The 21,347-nt window shown below is 39.6% G+C and overlaps 1 protein-coding gene and 1 long non-coding RNA gene across 3 annotated transcripts in view; one reads left to right on the top strand and one right to left on the bottom strand.

Annotated features, from left to right (window-relative positions):
- Positions 1 to 19,227, top strand: part of LOC145681279 (beta-1,3-galactosyltransferase 5-like) — a 28,672-nt gene extending 9,445 nt beyond the window's left edge. For both annotated transcript variants that reach the window (XM_081752898.1, XM_081752897.1), the window contains exons 2-3: positions 12,212 to 12,576; positions 18,490 to 19,227. In XM_081752898.1, coding sequence (XP_081609024.1) covers positions 12,212 to 12,576; positions 18,490 to 19,137 — 1,013 coding nt within the window. In that variant the 3' untranslated portion in view covers positions 19,138 to 19,227. The remainder of the gene's footprint in view (positions 1 to 12,211; positions 12,577 to 18,489) is intronic.
- LOC145682060 (uncharacterized) overlaps positions 1 to 21,347 on the bottom strand; it is a 474,511-nt gene that overhangs the window by 212,023 nt on the left and 241,141 nt on the right. The gene's annotated exons all lie outside the window — the stretch shown is intronic.

Raw genomic sequence — 21,347 nt, forward strand, 5'->3', positions numbered from 1 at the left:
CATACCTTCCTGAGTCGCAGTAATCTTCGGGTATTTTAAGCAATAGAATTGAGTGTAGTGCACTTCAAACACAATATTAGTGTCGATTCCACAATATATATATATATATATATATATATATATATATATATATATATATATATATACAGATGGTGATCAGAAAAATGGAAACACCTGTAGTTGGCAACACGTCAGATGTATGGGTTGGCAGTGGTGTCGTGGCGCCCGCAGCGCCGGACCGCTGGTGGTGGTATGTTAGGTCGGTCTCCATACTACGTCAGGCGCAGTGGAACAGCAGTGTCCAGTGGCTGCAGCAGACGGAGGTAGTGTAAAATGGAAGACCTCTCAGATTTTCAAAGAGGGCAAATTGTTGGTGCGCGGTTATGTGGAGTGAGTGTGACGGCAGTGGCTACTGTGTTAGGTGTGTCGCGTGCGATAGTGTCGAAGGTGATGACGGCCTACACAACACACGGGAAAACCACATCGGGGAAGCGGAACAGTGGGCGAAAGAAAATCATGAGTGACATGTCACAGCCGGGTATTAAAGCGCATTGTCACGCAGAACCGTCGTGCCACTGCGGAGCAAGTGACGGAGGAACTCAATCAGCACCTCCCCCACCCTGTTTCGACAATCAAAGTCCGCCGCGAATTACATGACATGAACTTACGGTGTCGTGTTGCACGGGCCAAACCGCTGATCAGGGACCATAACGCTTTCGCACGCCGCAAATGGTGAAGCGACCATGCAACTTGGACCGTTGAGGACTGGAAACATGTGATATGGTCGGATGAGTCATCCTTCACCCTATTCCCAACCACGGCCCGTGTTTATGTGTGGAGAACGCCCAAAGAAGCTTATAATCTGCAGTGTCCCCGCCCAACTGTGAAACATGGCGGCGGCTCGGTGATGATGTGGGCCGCAATATCATGGTTTTCATTGGGTCCTGTGGTCACACTTAGCGGACGAATCACTGGCAACGATTATGTCGCAATTTTAGGAGACCACTTGCATCCTATGGTCCGGATGTTGTTCCCGGACAATGACGCCATCTTCCAGGATGATAATGCACCCATTCACACAGCTGGCGTTGTTGCAGCGTGGTTTGAGGAACATCGGGATGAAGTTCAACACCTCCCCTGGCCCGCCCAATCACCAGATCTCAACATAATTGAACATCTGTGGTCCGTCTTGGAAACACGACTCCGGCGACGATTTTCACCTACATCCTCTTTCACAGAAGTGGCCGATGCTCTACACGAGGAATGGTGTAAAATTCCACTTGCTACCATTCGCGACCTCTATGCCTCCATCCCACGTCGCATCAAGGCTGTTCTGAAGGCGAAAGGTGGCCCGACACCATATTAATCTGGCAAGATGCAATTTCGTTCAAGTGTTTCCATTTTTCTGATCACCATCTGTATATATATATATATATATATATATATATATATATATATATATATATATATATATATATATAATATTCTACACGTGGTTTATATTTGTAAATATAAACACGTGGCTTTTATTTATACACAAAACCACGTGCTCTTCAACTACAAGTAGTAACCTCGTCATCGCCTGATCATGTGACAAGAGGAACACCAGCAACATTGCTGCTCAAAAGAACTTATAGAACTTCATGCAGCACCTCAATCGACATGAGTTTTGGCTGGTCAACTCCCCTTCTCTAGCTTACCTAGAGCTCTGAGAAATCTTATACTAACACAAGCCTCCTAGCTTGCCTGGAGTTCTGAGGCCTCCTCCCTACTCACCTTGCCTGAGCATTATGGGAACTCAACCCCACTCGTAGCTTGTGTGGAGCTGCGAGAGATTCCTAACAGCAACCACCTAGCTTGCGTGGAGCTTCGTGGTTTTCGCTTCCCGCCTTACTTGCGTGGAGGTTTACGGGACTGCAACCTCTCTTTGCTTGCCTAGAGCACTGAGAATGCTAGCCCACCTCCACTCAGCTTGCCTGGAGCTTTGTGGGAAACCTTCCCTTGGCTGCATGGGCTTTAGAACACATATTTACCCTAACTACTTAGTAGATTTTATATTGATCTTAGGATTACACTTATAGTGATTCTGTGTTATATTGTTTTATAACAGAAACTTTTATAATATAAGGTTGTGGGAGAAAATCTAACCCGGTGTCTGAATTCATCTACCTTGTACCTTATTAAGGTAATTTTAGAATACTGTGCCAGTGATGCCAACCTGAAACAATATAAAATCCCATGTCGAGAGGCAAAAAATCCCATTTTACGTCTGAATTTCCCACGTTATACTAATTAAAAGTGTGTATAATATTAAAAACTAAATTTCTTTGTGTTAGTCACTTTTTACAATATCTAAATGAATAAGCCGTAAATTTCGATCTTCTCGAAAAATCCCATATATGCTGCTTATTATCCCTTTCCAAGAAAATAAGGCAAAAACTCCCACGATATAGGATTTTTCCCCACAGGCTAGCATCATTGTAACTGTGCATCAGTTCTAGCCTCTTTCGCTCCTGCCTTCTTTTTCCTGCCACCGTACCATCTACCACATTCCGCATGATACTTAGTGCTCTCAAACGGGTCGGGTTGACCCGACCCGACCCGTGACCCGACCCGACCCGACTCGGGTCGGGTCAGCTCGGGACGGGTTACGGGTCGGGTCGGGTCAGGTCAGCTCGGGTCGGGTTATCGGGTCGGGTCAGTCGGGTCAGCTCGGGTCGGGTTATCGGGTCGGGTCACTCGGGTCGGGTTGTCGGGTCGGGTCAGTCGGGTCAGCTCGGGTCGGGTTATCGGGTCGGGTCACTCGGGTCGGGTTGTCGGGTCGGGTCAGTCGGGTCAGGTCGGGTCGGGTTGTCGGGTCGGGTTATTCGGGTCGGGTTGTCGGGTCGGGTCAATCGGGTCAGGTCGGGTCGGGTTGTCGGGTCGGGTTATTCGGGTCGGGTTATCGGGTCGGGTCAATCGGGTCAACTCGGGTCGGGTTATCGGGTCGGGTCACTCGGGTCGGGTTATCGGGTCGGGTCAGTCAGGTCGGGTTGTCGGGTCAGTCGGGTCGGGTTGTCGGGTCGGGTCAGTCGGGTCAGTTCACTTTGGTCAACTAAGTTTAGGTTGAGCTTGAACTCGGCTGGAGTCGAAAACTGCTGTTTTACACTACCTGCGTAATTAAAAATAGCAATTTTCAATTGATTTTATAGAAGCCATAAATGTATTTTGAACACTTGCAGCTAGTGTTTTTATGGTAAATGCTTATTTTTGTACTTGTGTGTACTCTAATTTTTAAATGTGGAAGATTGATTTTACCAATCGACTGTAATATTAATATCTACGCCAATATGGAGTCTGGATTTAGAACAAAACTAGAAGTTGTTTAAGCAAGGCCAAAAGAAAGATTGGATATGGACGACCAAGCCCAAGCAGGGCCGCGGTAGCTCAGTGGTAGAGAATTCATCTCTGGTGCATGGTGTCCATGGTTCGATCCCAGCTTGTGTTAAGTAGGTTTTGTGGTGGAGAAACGCCGTGTAGTGGGTTTTCTCGGGGTTCTCCTGTTTCCTCCCACTTTCTTCATTCCACCATTTCATTCATTTCTTATGGTCACCATATCCCTTAGCCTCGAAGCAGAATCAAGGGACCTTAAACTCAGGGGTGTAGCTAAGGGGGGGCCATCGGGTCCAGGCCCCCCAAATGGTTTCCTGCCCCCCCCAAATGACCAGCTTTAAAAACATCATAGTAAAATTATCTCGCTTCCTTCATTTAAAAGTAACAGTTATTGACAATTAATAATATACGGTAAAATAGTATGGAGAAATATTGTTTTTCCATACCGATCGAAAAATAGGATACATTTTTGTGACAGCAGATTACACAATTTACTGCGATTTATATTTGACAGTTTAAAGACAAACATTTTAACAAGATATTATAAATACAGCCATAAAACAAAGGTACTAAACTGATTTGTAAGTACATTATATTTTTATATGCTTTAACAAGTATTTTAAAAGACAGAGAATGGAAAATTTGGTGAGACACAATGTTTTTATTCAGTTTGGATTTCATTCGCTCTCTTTTATTTCTACTCAGTGTAATAAAATAATTGTTTTTTTTTAGTCACGAATAATAAATAAATATTTTTGTCAGGAAACTATAAAGAAATTAAATGAAATTTAAAGAAAATCAATCTTGTGTACATAGGTTCTGTATACAAGGTCTTAAATTTAAATAAAAAGGTAACCAAGAAAAGTTTTGTTGCTTTTTCACCCACCACCTTCGAACATCGATACGTCACCTAACCTGGAAGATCAAAAATAGTCCCCATCAACATCGACGACCTTCTGAAAACGTTCCTGAAGGCCATGGAATTCATCGCGGTAGAAGTTGGTGGGCCGTGAAACGAAGAAGGTATCAGGTGCATTTTGGACTTTTACTAGGGATTTGAATTGGCAGCCTCTAAGGTGATTGTCCAAAGAATGGAACAGGTAATAATCGGACGGTGCAATACCCGGGGAATATAGTGGTTGCAATATTGTTTCCCATCCAAGGCGGAGAATGGTGTCCTGAGTCATCCTAGCCACGTGGGTCTTAGCGTTGTCCCGTAAACGAGGGCCCATTTGCAATTCAGAAGTGATGGCTCCAGAGTTTTGAGTTTTTGTTGAGCACAGCTCAACTGCTGACACTACACAGTTGCATTGATACTCTGACCAGCTGGTAGCAGTTCCCGATGCACGATGCACCAAACACACAGAAGGACCTTCTTCTGGTACAGTGCTGGTTTCGGCTGTTTTGAAATCGGTTCATGGGATGCTAACCAATGATGACGGCGCCGTGGAGCTTCGTATAGGACCCACTTTTTATCACATGTCAACGCCCTGTCCAGAAATGGCTCCGAAACAGTAAATAAACCCATGCGACTGCCGCGTTGCCTTCTGGCCCGGAGTCAAAACATGTGAGACCCAACTTGTAGTGCTTCCCAACTTGATGGATGTGCTGCCGAATGGTTTCTCTACACACTGAATTGTAGTTCCAGTTCCTCTTTGTACATGTGTTGGTCTTCTGGCATGTGGTGTTTTCGGGTGTTTGGTCATCGTCCTTAAACTTGTTAAACCATGGCTGCACTGTCCGCGTCGTCACGACACCCTCAACAAAGGCCTGGCATATTTTCTGTCCCGCTACAGCGGCGTTTGACCTCCATTTGAACTCGTTCAGCATACATGCTCTTATGACGCTCTGTGGATGTCCCATGTTCCCTCTGTCTTTATGCAAGTTCACTGTGTATCTGAATTGCCACAACCAGGTAGTATGTTGGATATACCCACACCAACAACTGACGTTCGCCTTATCTCCACTCGCATTCAACTCACGGTGTGAGGTCCAATTGAACACAGACCTCCACGAAAAGGGACAGAACTTTCTGGTTATTTTTATAGTTATGCACAAAAGTATAGCGTTTGGTCCCGGGCAGTAGTTCTTGATTAAGCATAATAAAAACTATCTTGAATATAATTTATGGATAATAATAATAATAATTAATAATAATAATAATAATAATAATAATAATAATAATAATAATAATAATAATAATAATAATAATAAATAAGATAAAATAGTGTTTTTAGTTTTCCAGAAGGAAACCAAAATTTTCCTTTCTTTTCGGCCTGAAAAACACTAGCAGCAACACATTTTTTGCTTTGTACATTGTAGCCGCCCCCCCCTCAAAAACGACGGGCCCTTCCTACACGAACCTGCTGGTTACACTCCTGCTTAAAGTGAATATTTCATTTTATTTCACCAAGCCCAAGGACATCGATACAAGAACAAGATAAAGATTGGATATGCAAGACGAATTGCATAGTAATCTTGCTCTTGGCCTTGTTTTGGTGATCACCAAGTAGCGATGAGCGTATTTTCTAGCTTTCCGTATAGTATGAAATACCATAATCAAAATCACACTTGGTCTTCATTTGTACCGATGAGGTGAGCATTCTTGGATCTTGTATAGCATGAAAGATCACCAAGACTACGAAATGCAGGACCAAGACTTGACTGCAAGACAAAGAATAAGACGCAGTATTGATGACCAAGACCTAGGGAGCGAATTGTTTGAATTTCATTTGTTGGACTGAAAGTGATGAAACAAAATTAGTACTTTATAATTAAATATCAACCTGTATTTTTAAATTCATATTATGTATCTTCTTACGTGCAACTATATATACTGTAAAATACGTTTTAATTACCGAGAAAGAAAAATCAAAGTGGTACGGGTCCCGAAATCATAAGAACCTATTTTGAAATGAAAGTTGAAGGGTTGGAAAAAATCACAGGTGTTCTCCTGTTTCCATCATTGTAGTTAAACGATTTCCTTTTGTCTCCGCCAAGAGACTCTTGCTACTGCCTTCCGAGAAGACGCCCTGCCGTCCCAGCAGGTGAGAACACTGACCTTGAAGAAAAATTTCGTCACATAGAACTAAAGAAAAAAAATAAAATAAAAATAAATAAATAAATAAATAAATAAATAAAATAAAAATAAAAATAAATTTCTCCCACGTCGGACATTGGTATCAGTTATAAAAAGAAATAACCAAACCTCAAAAGTGCCAAATATTCATTAAGATGCATATACAAATCCCCGCTTGATCTAGCTAGTGGTTAACGTGTAAGACTTCGGTACACGTGGTCCGGGTTCAATTCCCAATGGGAGTGCATTTTGGTGTTCACCCAGTGTTGTGACCATAGTGCTCTCAAACGGATCGGGTTGACCCGACCCGACCCGACCCGACTCGGATCGGGCCAGCTCGGGTCGGGTTACGGGTCGGGTCGGGTCAGGTCAAATCGGGTCGAGTTATCGGGTCGGGTCAGTCGGGTCGGGTTATCGGGTCGGGTCACTCGGGTCGGGTTATCGGGTCGGGTCAGTCGGGTCAGGTCGGGTCGGGTTGTCGGGTCGGGTTATTCGGGTCGGGTCAATCGGGTCATCTCGGGTCGGGTTGTCGGGTCGGGTTATTCGGGTCGGGTTGTCGGGTCGGGTCAATCGGGTCAACTCGGGTCGGGTTATCGGGTCGGGTCACTCGGGTCGGGTTATCGGGTCGGGTCAGTCGGGTCAGATCGGGTCGGGTTGTCGGGTCAGTCGGGTCGGGTCGGGTCATCGGGTCGGGTCAGTCAATTCGGGTCACGGGTCGGGTCGGGTCGGTCTTCAACCCGACCCGACCCGACCCGTTGAGAGCACTAATGATACTGTTCTTTCTCAGCCAATGTCCCAACCAGTTTTTATCCTCTTTTTAAGTCCATCTAAAATTATTCTTTTCTCCCTTCTACTCTTAATGCTTCCGCACTCGTTTTCCGCTCGATTCAGCTAATTTTCTTAATTCTTCTTCTCACTCACATTTCTAAAACTTTCAATGTCCCTGCTTTTATTTCATGTTCACATATCATGTCCAAACTAATAAACTAGTCACCTATCCACTTGAGTTATTATTGTCATAAAAGCTTTCAAATTACGGATGTTTAGGAATGTTTTCGTATTATTATTTCATATTATTGTTGGTTTCGTATCCCTGGTTTGAAACACTAAAAAAATAAATGTGATATTGTAAATGTTCGTTTGACATATAGATTTGGGATACAGATTAACCTGACGTAGTGCTATTTTAAAAAATACAACTTTATGATGTGTTGGCAATACTTGGAATCGGGTGATATTATAGGGTAGAATAAATAATGTTGCATTGTAAATATTTCCTGCTACAAAATTTAATGGATTTTAACTAGTTAGTTTAAAATTTACAGAGGCCTTTCAACATAAATGATCCATCCTATATACTGGTTGGACTAAGGAAGAAGCTGATCAATGCTATATTTGGAGCATTGGACTGTACGGTTCAGAGACTTGGACATTACGGAAGTTAGAGAAGAAATTTTAAGGAGCTATGAAATGTGGTGTTCGAGGAGGATAGAGAAGATAAAATGGACGGAGAGAGTAACAAACGGAGATGCTTTAAAACGGATAGGAGAGAAGAGGACGCTTTTAGCCGCCATCCTTCGTAGAAAGGCCAATTGGATTGGACACATCTTGCGAAGAAATTGTCTTCTTCATTCCGCCATAGAAGGAAAGATGGAAGGAAAGCGAGGAATAGGAAGAAGAAGAACACAACTGACCGATGACTTTGAAAAATAGAAAAAAAAATATGGGAAGTTAAAAGAGGAAGTTGAAGATAGAAAAAACGTAGAAGAAACATTTCCAAGCCCAGACAAGTGAATGATGATAAAAGCACTGGTTGAATAAGAAAGTGGGAGGAAACGGGAGTACCACAAGAAAACCCACGGACACGATGTTGTCCACCACAAACTTAGTTGGCCGAATATCGAACCAAGAACCCCACGCACTAGAAGTAAACGCTCTATTACTGAGCCACCGTGCACGAATATATGGACTGGACCAATAATCTTGAAATGCTCTTGTAACTTTTAAACTAACTGATTAAAATCCATAAAATTTTGTAGCAGCAGTTATCTACAGTGGACCATTGTTTCACATACTCCACAATACTACACGAGTAACAGTGTTGACAACCAAACATAAAGTTGTATTTTTGAAAAAACAGCACTACGTCAAGTTACGTATTTCAAACCAACATGTTAAACCAACATTTACAATACCAGCAAAACATGCGTAAACATTCAGATTTTGAAGATCTCTACAATACTATATATATATATATATATATATATATATATATATATATATACACTAGCCATTGGCTAGCTGGGGGCGCCCTCAGCCTCCCGAGTTTGCTCGGCCTACGGCCTCGCATTTCTTATCTATCGGCCTTTGCATCAACAGTGAATTCTTTAAACTTACTCGCTCCCGCGGAGGCTTCGCTCCCAAACATTATTTTTGCTCGGCCTACGGTCTCGCACCTCTTGAACCCATAATTCTATCGTTTTATTTCCTATTTCAACTATCTAAAAGGTAAGATTTTGTATCCCAAGAAATAGTCCATTTAAATAACATGGGGATTCCTTCGTCTCCCTTTAGACCCCTAAAAATTAAACATATTCTCTTTTGGCAATTTTTCTGTAGGTTAGTCCTGGAAGGCGATAATCACCAAATTTCAGGATTCTAATCCCGCCGGAAGTGCCTAAACATTTTGGGATGTAGAAGACGTCCCATTTAAATAACATGGGAAAGATTTTTCAGTTCCCCATAAAACCGCTCTATGTTTGGAAATTTTTACTTCTGATGATTCACTCAGGTAACGCTAACGAAAACGTATAAGCATACCAAATTTCAACTTTTTATTCCAATTCTAAGTACCTAACACATGAGACTATAGGTCCAAAAAAAGGCAAATTTAAATAACATGGGGAAATTCTTCATCCCCTCTTTAGACCCCCTAAAAATTAAAAATATTCACTTTTGGCAATTTTCCTGTCGGTTAGTTCCGGAAGCTACAATCATACCAAATTTAATCATTGTAGCCCTACAGGAAATGCTCAATAATTTGTCAGCTCATGTAGTTTTATATAGGCCCTTAAACTATCCCTTCTATTACCCTTGAAATCACCTTCAGAACTTCCGGTGACGGAAATGACTTAGAAATTTCTTCTCAATGTTTTCAAGTTTGTTAATATGGAAGGATTATTATGAATTCATACTCAACTAACCTTCAATTCATTTCTTACTATAATGCCAAATGACATAATGATTAAATTGAATATTATTATGAAAAAAAATAGATCTTTCACATGGAAAAGATTAGATAATGAAGGTAAATATCAGGAAAATTGAAATGGAAAATAGAATAAAACGTTATGACTTAATTTCTCTTAGATCAAACGCACGAAGTTCGTGTTTATTCGTATACATTCCATTAAATTCCAGTAGATTATATAAATGAACCACTAATTCAATTAAACTCAAGGTTACTGCTTGAACGACTAGACTGATTTCCTAGTTGCAGTCTTCTGCAGAACCAAGTTATATTAACGTTTTGTGACTTACGTCATCACAATCATCATAGTTATTCTGCTGTTATTGGCAGGTCACTTGCTGCAACTGAGAAGCTTCCATGATCCACGGGGGGGGGGGGCTTAGTGGTAGAGCGTTCACCTCTGGTTCTTGGGGTCCCTGGTTCGATCCTAGCTCGCGCCGTGTGGACTTTTTGGTTGATAAACACCGTGCTCGAGGCTTTTCTCGGAGTTCTCCCGTTTCCTCCCACTTTCTTCATTCCACCATTTCACTCATCTCTTATCATCACCGTTTCCTTTAGCCTAACTGGCATAACCGTGGGACGTAAAACTGTAAGATTTCATCTCATTTTCATTTTTCCATGATCCACGGTCTTCCGGTAAACTCTTCGTCTTGACATATGTTTTCTCTGTTTTGATGTCATCCATTAATTGTAGTCTCTTTCAACCTCTCCCTCTCTTTCCTGCCACCATACTCTCTAGCACGTCCCTCGTGATAGTTTTTTCTTATCAAATGTCCCAGCCAGTTTCTCTGCCTCTTTTTAATAACATCTAAAAGTGTTCTTTTCTCACCCACAATTTCTAACACTCTCTCATTCGTTTTCTACTCGACCTAGCTAATTCTCTCCATTCTTCTCCACACCCACATTTCGGAAACTTCCAGTCGTTTTTCATCACTTTTGCATAATGTCCATCTTTCTGACCCGTACAGAACAATACTTCACACGAAGCATTTTATCTTTTTCTCAACTCTTTGTTCAAGGTCCCGTATTTTCTTCCTTCTGAAGGCCTTTTTTTTCAGCCCCGTTCCTATCTTGGCTTTTATTTCACGTTCACACTTCATATCATTACTAATAATTATAACCTAGATTGACTTACGTAGATTGATATATAAAAAAAATAGAGTTCTCTCTTTACTGAAGCTCTTCGTCCACCGTGTTGGAAAATAATGGTAGTGCACATGGACGACAAAGAAAAAGAAAAAGAAAAAGAAAATAATTTTGAACTAAAGCTGAATATCAGAGTTAGTGTTGCCCACGGGACGAGGAATTCTTTATCTCGTCTCAAAAAATACGCTCAGAGTAAAGATAATGGGTACCTTTTCAAATTTGAGACGAGACTAGAAACATGACATTTCTCGCCTCGTTGTCGCTTGAGACATGGCAAGATATTTCTCTAGCTTCGTGAGTAACACTAATGTTGAACTCTTCGTCATGTTCTGGAGCTTACGCTAATAGTCTTTAATAACCTCGGTGTTGCAGAATGAAGTAAAATAAAAATTCAACCAAATTCTTCTCGAAGTGCCTTAGGTCCACCAAAGTACCGAAACGCTGAATGTCCAGTGCTAAGAGTTTCGAAATCTCAGTTCTTTTAAGAAGTGATTAGCATTATTTTCTTAGGCCAGTCTTGACTACTGAAAGGAAATGCATTTTATTTGAGTTTACCAAACAGCTTAAACTTGCTGTGCTGGTTCCTGGAAAGTTTAACATATAGACACCGTCTTTGAAGATAAATGAATTATTTTTCATTTTGGCTGTTCACGTTTAAATTTCGACCTGCATTAGCTTTCTTATATTTTTGGATCAAAAGATCCAATATATTTCAAAGAAAAAATTTCTTCTAGGCCCTTACATCTGGAAAACTACATATAGTGTAAACAAACCCAAACTATCACTTAACTCAGCATGATGTGCTGATTCCGTAGAAAATACGAAAACTCTATCTAAGGGCCGTTCAAAAATTTTGTGGCCTCTGATTCAAAAATTAATTTTTGGCCAAGATCGCAAGCTTTTGATCCATTTTTGGTTTTCCTAATTTTCTTGTTTTTCATTCTTTATCCCCTGTTAAGATATTATGAAACATGAGTGTGACTCCGCGTAACGTAGTTCCTAACGCTCTCACCTTTGTTATGAGCATTCTTGGGTTCGATTCCCGGTAGTACACTTAGTCGAAAAGGTATAACAACCTTTTCAGGAAAACTATCTTGAGTGAGGTTTCCCTCATTCACACTAGGCAAGTGCCAGGACGGTACTTAACATACAAGTCCCAGACTGCTTTATTCTTTCCCTACTTCACTCGGTAGTGTGATCGCTGACGGACATCATCCCTCATGTGCCGAACTAAAATGGCCTTAGATACCGAAATTCCGGAAGTATATAATACCCATTTCTTATTATATAAAGATGTGGAATATTTAAAATTGATTGTTCGCCAGTGTTTATTGTTATCATCATTTTTATTTGTATATTTCCAGGGCGACAGAGGTTGTTTCGCTTCATACGATGGAAATTAGGAGGAATCCTCCTGTTCCTGATAGCGATTGTCGTAGTATTCAACTTTGTCCTCCTGTCACAACGACAAGAGTTTCATGTAACCAAATACCCATGGACTCAAATGACGAACGTGTCAAACTATATTCTTCCGGATACTGTGACGACCATTATTGACGCTCCAGACGTCTGCAAGGGGAAAGAAGTGCTATTAATAGTTGTTGCAACGTCACCAGGTAACTTCGAAGAACGGAAGGCCATCAGAGACACCTGGGGCGGAGAAGCTCTTCAGTACAAAGACACCGCTCTTGTGTTCTTTCTTGGAACAGCAGAACAAATGGAAGTAATGGTACGTATCCTCAGATTTTCTAATTTTCTGTTATTTTAAGAATAACTCTCACTATTCTCTTTATTGTTCAGTCGAAATACTAGGCTGCGAGCAGGGTTGCGAATGGTAGAGGAATTGATAGACTTAAAGAGCTCTGGTCACTAATGGGTTCAAGAAGGATCATTTGGAAGGGGTGGATTGTCTCCTGGACGAAGGATACAGAAGGATACTAGTTTTCTTTTTAATGTAAACAAAATAAAGTAAGTGGTGCAATAGGCAAGTTAGGCCCAAAAATATCCAGAGAAAAAGCATTTTTTAAATACAACTTTGTTTCAAATACAATTTTAATCACCCTAAAAGACCTCTCCATTAGTACCAATGCGTCTTCAAATTCGATTTAACCTGACGAGCTTTTTATGGATGAGGCGAGCCAGGTGACTTCCGTTGGCTTGACTGTTGTTTACTTTCGGAATCGTATTGCATTATGACTTGTCGCCTGTGATAATTTTGTTGAATAAGACTGGATCGTCTGTGACTGCGTCCTTCATTGCGCGATAGGCTTCCACGCGACGATTCCCTTGCTCTTTGGTGAGAAGTCTGGGCACAGGCACTCGTTGCAGTCCCAAATCGTTGTGCACAATGCACTGAATAGAGCTCCAAGGTAACCCGGATAAGTATACGAGTTGATAGATTGTTCTGCGCTGATCTTCCTTGATAAGTCACGGATTTAGGCGATGTTGTCCTAGGTTCACGCACATGAAGAATGACCGAAAGTCGGCTGGTCTTCAATGGAAATTTACCTCCTTTAAACCGAACAAACCATTCGTACACTTCCGTTTTACTGAGAGCATGTTTTTTGTAAGCTGTTTGTATAATCACAGCAGTTTCTGCTTCGTTCTTGCCGAATAAAAAACAAAACTTCAGAGTCGCACGTTGTTCGTGAGAATCTGTAATTTCTTCATGTCAAGAGTGTACTACAGACACAAACACAAAACTACCAGAGATATTACACGTTGTCGGTTAACGGTACTTAGTGTACTGACACAGGAGAGGTTCTTTCAGAATGCCCTAGCGGCGCAACCTCATACTAGAGGTATAGATGCGCAGGAGAACAATTCCGGTTATTTTTGGGTCACCCCTTCGTACTTGCATGAATGATCATACAAAATTTCAATAAATATACATGCATAAATGATCATACATAATTTCAATAAATATACATGCATAAATGATCATACATAATTTCAATAAATATACATTCATAAATGATCATACATAATTTCAGTAAATATACATTCATAAATGATCATACATAATTTAAATAATGCATAAATGATCATACATAATTTCAATAAATATACATGCACAAATGATCATACATAATTTCAATAATGCATAAACGATCATATATAATTTCAATAAATATACATGCATAAATGATCATACATAATTTCAATAATGCATAAATAATCATACATAATTTCAATAAATATACATGCATAAATGATCATACATAATTTCAGTAAATATACATGCATAAATGATCATACATAATTTCAATAATGCATAAATGATCATACAAAATTTCAGTAAATATCCATTCATAAATGATCATACAAAATTTCAGTAAATATCCATTCATAAATGATCATACATAATTTCAATAATGCATAAATAATCATACATAATTTCAATAATGCATAAATGATCGTACATAATTTCAGTAAATATACATGCATAAATGATCACACATAATTTCAATAATGCATAAATGATCATACAAAATTTCAGTAAATATACATTCATAAATGATCATACAAAATTTCAGTAAATATCCATTCATAAATGATCATACAAAATTTCAGTAAATATACATGCATAAATGATCATACATAATTTCAGTAAATATACATGCATAAATGATCATACATAATTTCAATAATGCATAAATGATCATACATAATTTCAGTAAATATACATTCATAAATGATCATACAAAATTTCAGTAAATATCCATTCGTAAATGATCATACAAAATTTCAGTAAATATACATTCATAAATGATCATACAAAATTTCAGTAAATATACATGCATAAATGATCATACATAATTTTAGTAAATATACATGCATAAATGATCATACATAATTTCAATAATGCATAAATGATCATACATAATTTCAGTAAATATACATGCATAAATGATCATACAAAATTTCAGTAAATATCCATTCATAAATGATCATACAAAATTTCAGTAAATATGCATTCATAAATGATCATACAAAATTTCAGTAAATATACATGCATAAATGATCATACATAATTTCAGTAAATATACGTGCATAAATGATCATACATAATTTCAATAATGCATAAATGATCATACATAATTTCAGTAAATATACATTCATAAATGATCATACAAAATTTCAGTAAATATACATTCATAAATGATCATACAAAATTTCAGTAAATATACATTCATAAATGATCATACATAATTTCAATAATGCATAAATAATCATACTTAATTTCAATAATGCATAAATGATCATACAAAATTTCAGTAAATATACATTCGTAAATGATCATACAAAATTTCAGTAAATATACATTCATAAATGATCATACAAAATTTCAGTAAATATACATGCATAAATGATCATACATAATTTCAGTAAATATACATGCATAAATGATCATACATAATTTCAATAATGCATAAATGACCATACATAATTTCAGTAAATATACATTCATAAATGATCATACAAAATTTCAGTAAATATCCATTCATAAATGATCATACAAAATTTCAGTACATATACATTCATAAATGATCATACAAAATTTCAGTAAACTTTTTATACTCATCTTATGCAGCCACTGTCGGAAAAGAGGGTAAATACAAATCAACCACTCACCACAAAATTCCCAGGTTCTATGAGGTTCTTAGATTCAAGAATTTAGGTTTCCTTTTGCTTCATTAATTAACCAATTGCATTATTTAATTATTGTTTCTTTTTATAGTATTTTTTCTTTGCAGCACAAAAGCTGTATAAGATGTGGGTCTACTCTGTAACGTGTGATCCGAATCACATGTATTCCCACTTGAGAATTTCCACCCTGGTTGCGAACGCTGATCATTGGTTGCTTGTGAGCTCTCTTCTCTCGGCACAGAGTTCATTTGAGACATGCATCCAGGCCCGTATCCAGGGGGATCTAGGGGGGCCGCCCCCCCAAATTTTGGCTGCCCCCCTAAAAATTTTACAGTAGGCTTGCAAAAGAACTATAATATGGTGATGAACTATCATATGGTTGGATCGGGCCCCCCTAACTTCAGCCGGGCCCCCCTTAAGTTTTTGGGCTGGCTACGGGCCTGCATGCATCTACAGCTTAACGTAGCCCAGAATAGCTCCCCCTGAAATTCAACTCGGATCATCACTTAAATCAATAAGCTCCTTCGTGGCTAAGCGGTTAGTGTACGCGCCTTCGCCGTGGGAGACCCGGGTTCGATTCCCGGCGTGAGCTCATGTGGTTCGGATTCTACGTTAATCAGTAGGTTCCGTCTCATATAGCCTCGCTGCTAAAAGGGACGTTAAACTCAAAATCAACTCAACCCTTTTAAATCAATAACATCAATCATATTTGACCATGGCAAATATTAATAATTTATTATTTGTTCGTTTATTTTTGAGCTACGTGCCTACATTTGTGTTGGGCACAGTGGCTTAGGGCCTAATAATTCACGTCTGTTGCGAGAGGCACCCGGTTCGATACCAAGTCATGTAAATTTGTTGTGAATTATACAAAATTATGTCTGTAGTCTTCTCATGGATCTCCCAGTTTCTCCTGCATTCTTATTCCACAAATTCTTCCATAAGTGTTAACTGCTATTAATCGCCCGTCTCTAACCTGAAACGCGTAAGTGTGAGACGTAAAACAAGAAATTTCATTTGACGTCCATGGTTTAAATGAATGCTCCATCCGTCTCGCAAATAGAAGTAAAAAGGTATGGATATGTTCCTTTTTTAAAACTCCATGCAGAGCAGGAATGATATAGGTGATCAGGTATTAATATGTCTAAATCGAGAACTGAGTTTTAAATGTAAAATATATTTTCTTTAATCCTTTGGTTACCAAGCCCATTCTGCAACATAATATCTTGTTCTTTCTGCTAAGTTAAGTTTAAGATCTGGCCGAGTTCTAGGAGAATGCAGGTTTCGTATAAGTTACTTTCAAATGTTCATAGCTCAGGCCATAATCAGCCTAGACATGGAAACATTGAACAGGACACACAGAATAGATTCAGAGAATGTTTGATTTATACCCAAATTTAAGAACTGTCGCCTCAGAAAAGAAAGGAAAAGATCCCCCACGAAAGGTTTATACTTTGTCCTGCCTCGCAGTACGTTATACATTGGCCATCATTGCTTTATATTATAGAAAACTATGAGAGATGAAAGATTGTCTAATAAATGGTGAAGATACGATACATAATACTGTTTCCCTGTTGGTCCAATGTCGTAGACCGTTCGAACATGTTATCCGTCGCGAGGTGGTACCTTTCAATGTCTTTTATTTATATTTATTGAGTTATTCACTTTGGTCTAAGCGACTATACATTAAGATTTGTGTTTGTAGTTAATATCTAAAATAATCATTAAGTATGTTCAATATACACTGCCTAGCAAAAACATTATGATCTCCTAGCTAATATATGGTGTATCCACCTTTGGTTCACAGAACAGCAGCAATTCCGTTTGTTATGGAAGCCATGAGGCCTTGGTGGATGGCTGGAAACATAGCGTATCACATCTGCACACAAAGTCACGTAATTCCTGGACATTCCGTGAAGGGAGTTGATAAACTCGGATCTAACGTTCAATGACATCCCAAAGATGTTCCATTGGGTTATGATCGGGTGAGTTTGGGGGCCACTGCATGAATTGAAATTAACCACTGCGCTCCTCGAACTGTTGCAGGACAACGTTACCCTTATGACAAGGAGCGTTCTGCTGCTGAGAGTTGCCATTTGCAGTTGAAAATATGGCAACCATCAATGATTGTACGTGATCAACAATGACTGCAACTAGCTGAAAGCTGTCATAGTGTCCTCCGCACTACCGGTCCCGTGGATGAGTATATAAAGGTACTCCAAATCATAATGGAGCAAGCAACGGCCTATCGTCATCCTACTGACCACGTCTCAGCAGCTGTTTTCCTGGAAGACGACGGATTTTGACCCGTCCACCGGCGTGGAGGGCAGTATCATGATTCATTGGACCACGCAACGTTATGACATTACTCTCAGGAGCAGTGACGATGGGCGCACGCCATTCTAGTCCTTATCGATAATGCTGTGCGGTTAATTTTGGTATGTGTGGGACGTCGGTTGTGGAGGCCTATGTCTTAACAGTGTATGGTGAAATGTGTGCTCAGACGCACTCGACCGTTGTCTACTGTTAAAGTATGTTGTTAATTATACCATAGTTTGCACTTTTATCTTTTGTACGCATCTCAACAGTCTGCGACGTTCGACATCTCTAATCAGATGTTGTCGCCAACTCTTGTGGTTCGGTGCTGGTTTTACCGTTCTTTTCTCACTTTTGGAAGACACTAACCATGGCAGCTAGCGAACACCCGTTAAGTCGCGCTGTTTTCAAGATGCTCGTGCCCAGCTGTCTGGCCATAACAACCTTGCCCTATCAAACTCTGATATATCACCGTCCTTCCCCATTCTATGCACGATTACCACATCGACTGACCAAGTGAGATTCCTGTCAAAGTCTGGTCAGCGGTTCTATTGTCCCTGTGACTCTCACGGCAGCTCAACGACTAGGTTGAAAATTTACCATATTATCATAATGCTTTGGCTAGTCAGTGTATACTATGTGTACTGTTCGATTAAATTTATTCTCTGTTTTACAGGAGCAAATAGCAGAGGAATCAAACAAGTATGGCGACATCATAATGGAGAACTTTGAAGATACTGAAGAGAACTTAACTCTAAAGACGATTTTCGTATTGAAATGGATTTTACGTGTTTGTGCTCATGTCTTATTCATAACAAAAACCAAAGATGATACGTTTTTAAACATATCTGTTTTGCGAGAACAATTATTTTTGTGGGTGACGGAAAAAGAAGTGATAGCAGGACATGTGCAGCACGATTCAAGCACGGACGACAGTGCATTTCGGTTGAAAGACATTTCACAAAAACTGAAATCTAAACGATCTAAGCCACCGTTTCTGTCAGCAGTTGCGTACGTATTATCTCGTGACGTGGTGAGAGACATCTACAATAAGGCATTAGTAACGCCAGTGGTTCCTCATGACCAATTGTTTATAACGGGAATAGTTGCTCATGAGAGTCTGGGTCTCAGACTACGCCACCTACCTGCGTTTCGCACAACACGTCCACATCCAAGTCATTCTTGTTTCTACAAAGACGTTGCAACGGCGCAAAAAATATCACCAGAGTTGATGAGGTATATTTGGAAACCCATGACTAACCCAGATTTCCGATGTGATTCTTTTTACATTCCGATTTTTAAATGGTTTTCTTTCTGGTATTAACTATCATGTACAATTTGAATCCAGGCCATATATAGTATTAATATAATACTTGTTACCAGTTTTGTTAAAATAAATACTTGTAAAAAAGTGTTCATACTTCTTAATGATCTACTGCAAACATTTTTTCAGAAGGAATATTGTTCAAAAACCAGTGTGCCATAATACATACGACAGCCCGAAGCAGGACGGTATTTTAGCTGTCGCCCAATCAACGAGGTATTTTGAAGATGTAGCAGCTGAATTTTGATTTCCTTACCAGAAGCTATCCAATCAACGAGGTATTTTGAAGATGTAGCAGCTGAATTTTGATTTCCTTGCCAGAAGCTATAACAACGGATCTCCTCCAGTTGATTAACTAGGGTAGTCCTGTTGTTCCTACTGGTCTTTTCTTCTCGAGACCCCTTGCTGCAATAATGACAGGCCCTCTCCTTCTGGGGGTCTTCAAACGTATTTACAACGTTAAAAGAAAGCAAATGAACGTTTACATCTTTCGATTTCAACATAACAATGTTACACATATTTTGATAATTATCATAAAAATTAATATTATGAATATTTATGATCGGGTTTGCCTTTAATTCAGTGACTGCTTTGCTACTCTGTATTGAAAAGTCAAGTCTACGCTGACTGACTGCAAGATATGGGCCCTTGAAGTAGTTTTAAGTTTTAAATTATTATTTTTTGGACGTTACTTGCATTTCAAGAATAGTGGCTGGGAGTGGATGAGTACAAGTTTGCTACCAATCTGAAGTTTAATAAAGTACATAGTAGGTAATAGAATAGAATAATGTGTATATCTGTCTATCATTAGTTTTTGGCATATAAAGGAGTAATCCAGAACCACCAAGAAGTGCTCGATATGCCAAATGAGATGGCAGTGTGTGGGAGAAACTCCAGAAGAGTAAAGTGGTTGTGGAGGGGTCTCATACTGAGAGTCTGCATTGTCCTTTGAGTGGCATTTGCCAGTTTATTCTCGAACATGAGGACACCATGTCTTTTGAACATTACTGGATTGTTGTTTCCGGTTCATTTCATGGAGCTCAGCACTGTAAACAACCCGCATCAATGCTTTCGGCTCGACAGAGAAAGTCATAATGGATCAGCACTGTAATGATCCACAGTAACAGTTTCACCTTGACAGAGAAGACACGATGGATCAGCATAGTAACGATCCACATTGGTGGTTTCGGCTCGACAGAGAAAATCAATGGATCAGCACTATAACGATCCGCATTGATGCTTTGTGCCTCAACGGAGAAAGACATGATTGATCAACACTGTAACGATCCGCGGTGATGGTTTTTGCCTCAACGGAGAAAGACATGATTGATCAACACTGTAACGATCCGCGGTGATGGTTTTTGCCTCAACGGAGAAAGACATAATGGACCAGCACTGTAACGATGTGCAGTGATAGCTTCCCCTCGACGGAGAAACATATGATGGATGAATTCCACCATAGATCACTATACCAGCAACAACAACCGTGCTGGATTTTGATCAACATCCAACCATTATCCTGACCAGTACACGCTTGTCGTAGTAGATCCATCTTTCATTTAAGGTGACGATCCGATGCAGGAAACCTTACCAATCATTCCTTACACTCAGACAACTGCACGCCTCTAGACTGCGATTCTTGTTGGATACTATCAATTCATACATCATTTATGAGACCATTCTCATTCATCATTCTAGAGAAGTACATCCAAACATTGTGTTGTTCAGTTACCACGGCACTCATTTTGCAATGGGATCATCGGAACGTATTTTGACAAACCAATGGCAAATGGTGCCGTTCATTCGCTATTCTTGGCCCAAATGCAATGTTTGTGAATTTCTTTGGAGACGAGGAGCTTGTTGTGCAAAATGTCCCAGCTTGAATTTGTAAAGGAAAATAACTCGCAGTTGTGTTCATGCTACATCCTCATAAGACCATGTTTGATGATGCGCCTCTCCTTCCTCGCATTGTTATATAGAAATCGTCGTCGGTAGTGATAGGTGCTTCGTATTCTGCCATACTTGTGTGTATCAAATTTCTTTGATTTCGTGTAGCAACAGAAAGAATAATATATTATTTTTAGTATGGAAAAAAGGTAAGTGGCAAAAAGCTGCTACAAAAGGCACTTTTTTTTCAAAAGAAGTAGGTTGATTTTGGATAAAGGTTTACTTTTTGTTGTGTATTGGTGTTTATGAAACCATGACAAGTG

This window comes from Thermobia domestica, chromosome 3 (genome assembly GCF_964235325.1).
Source record: "Thermobia domestica chromosome 3, izTheDome1.hap1.1, whole genome shotgun sequence".
NCBI classification, from domain to species: Eukaryota; Metazoa; Arthropoda; class Insecta; order Zygentoma; family Lepismatidae; genus Thermobia; species Thermobia domestica.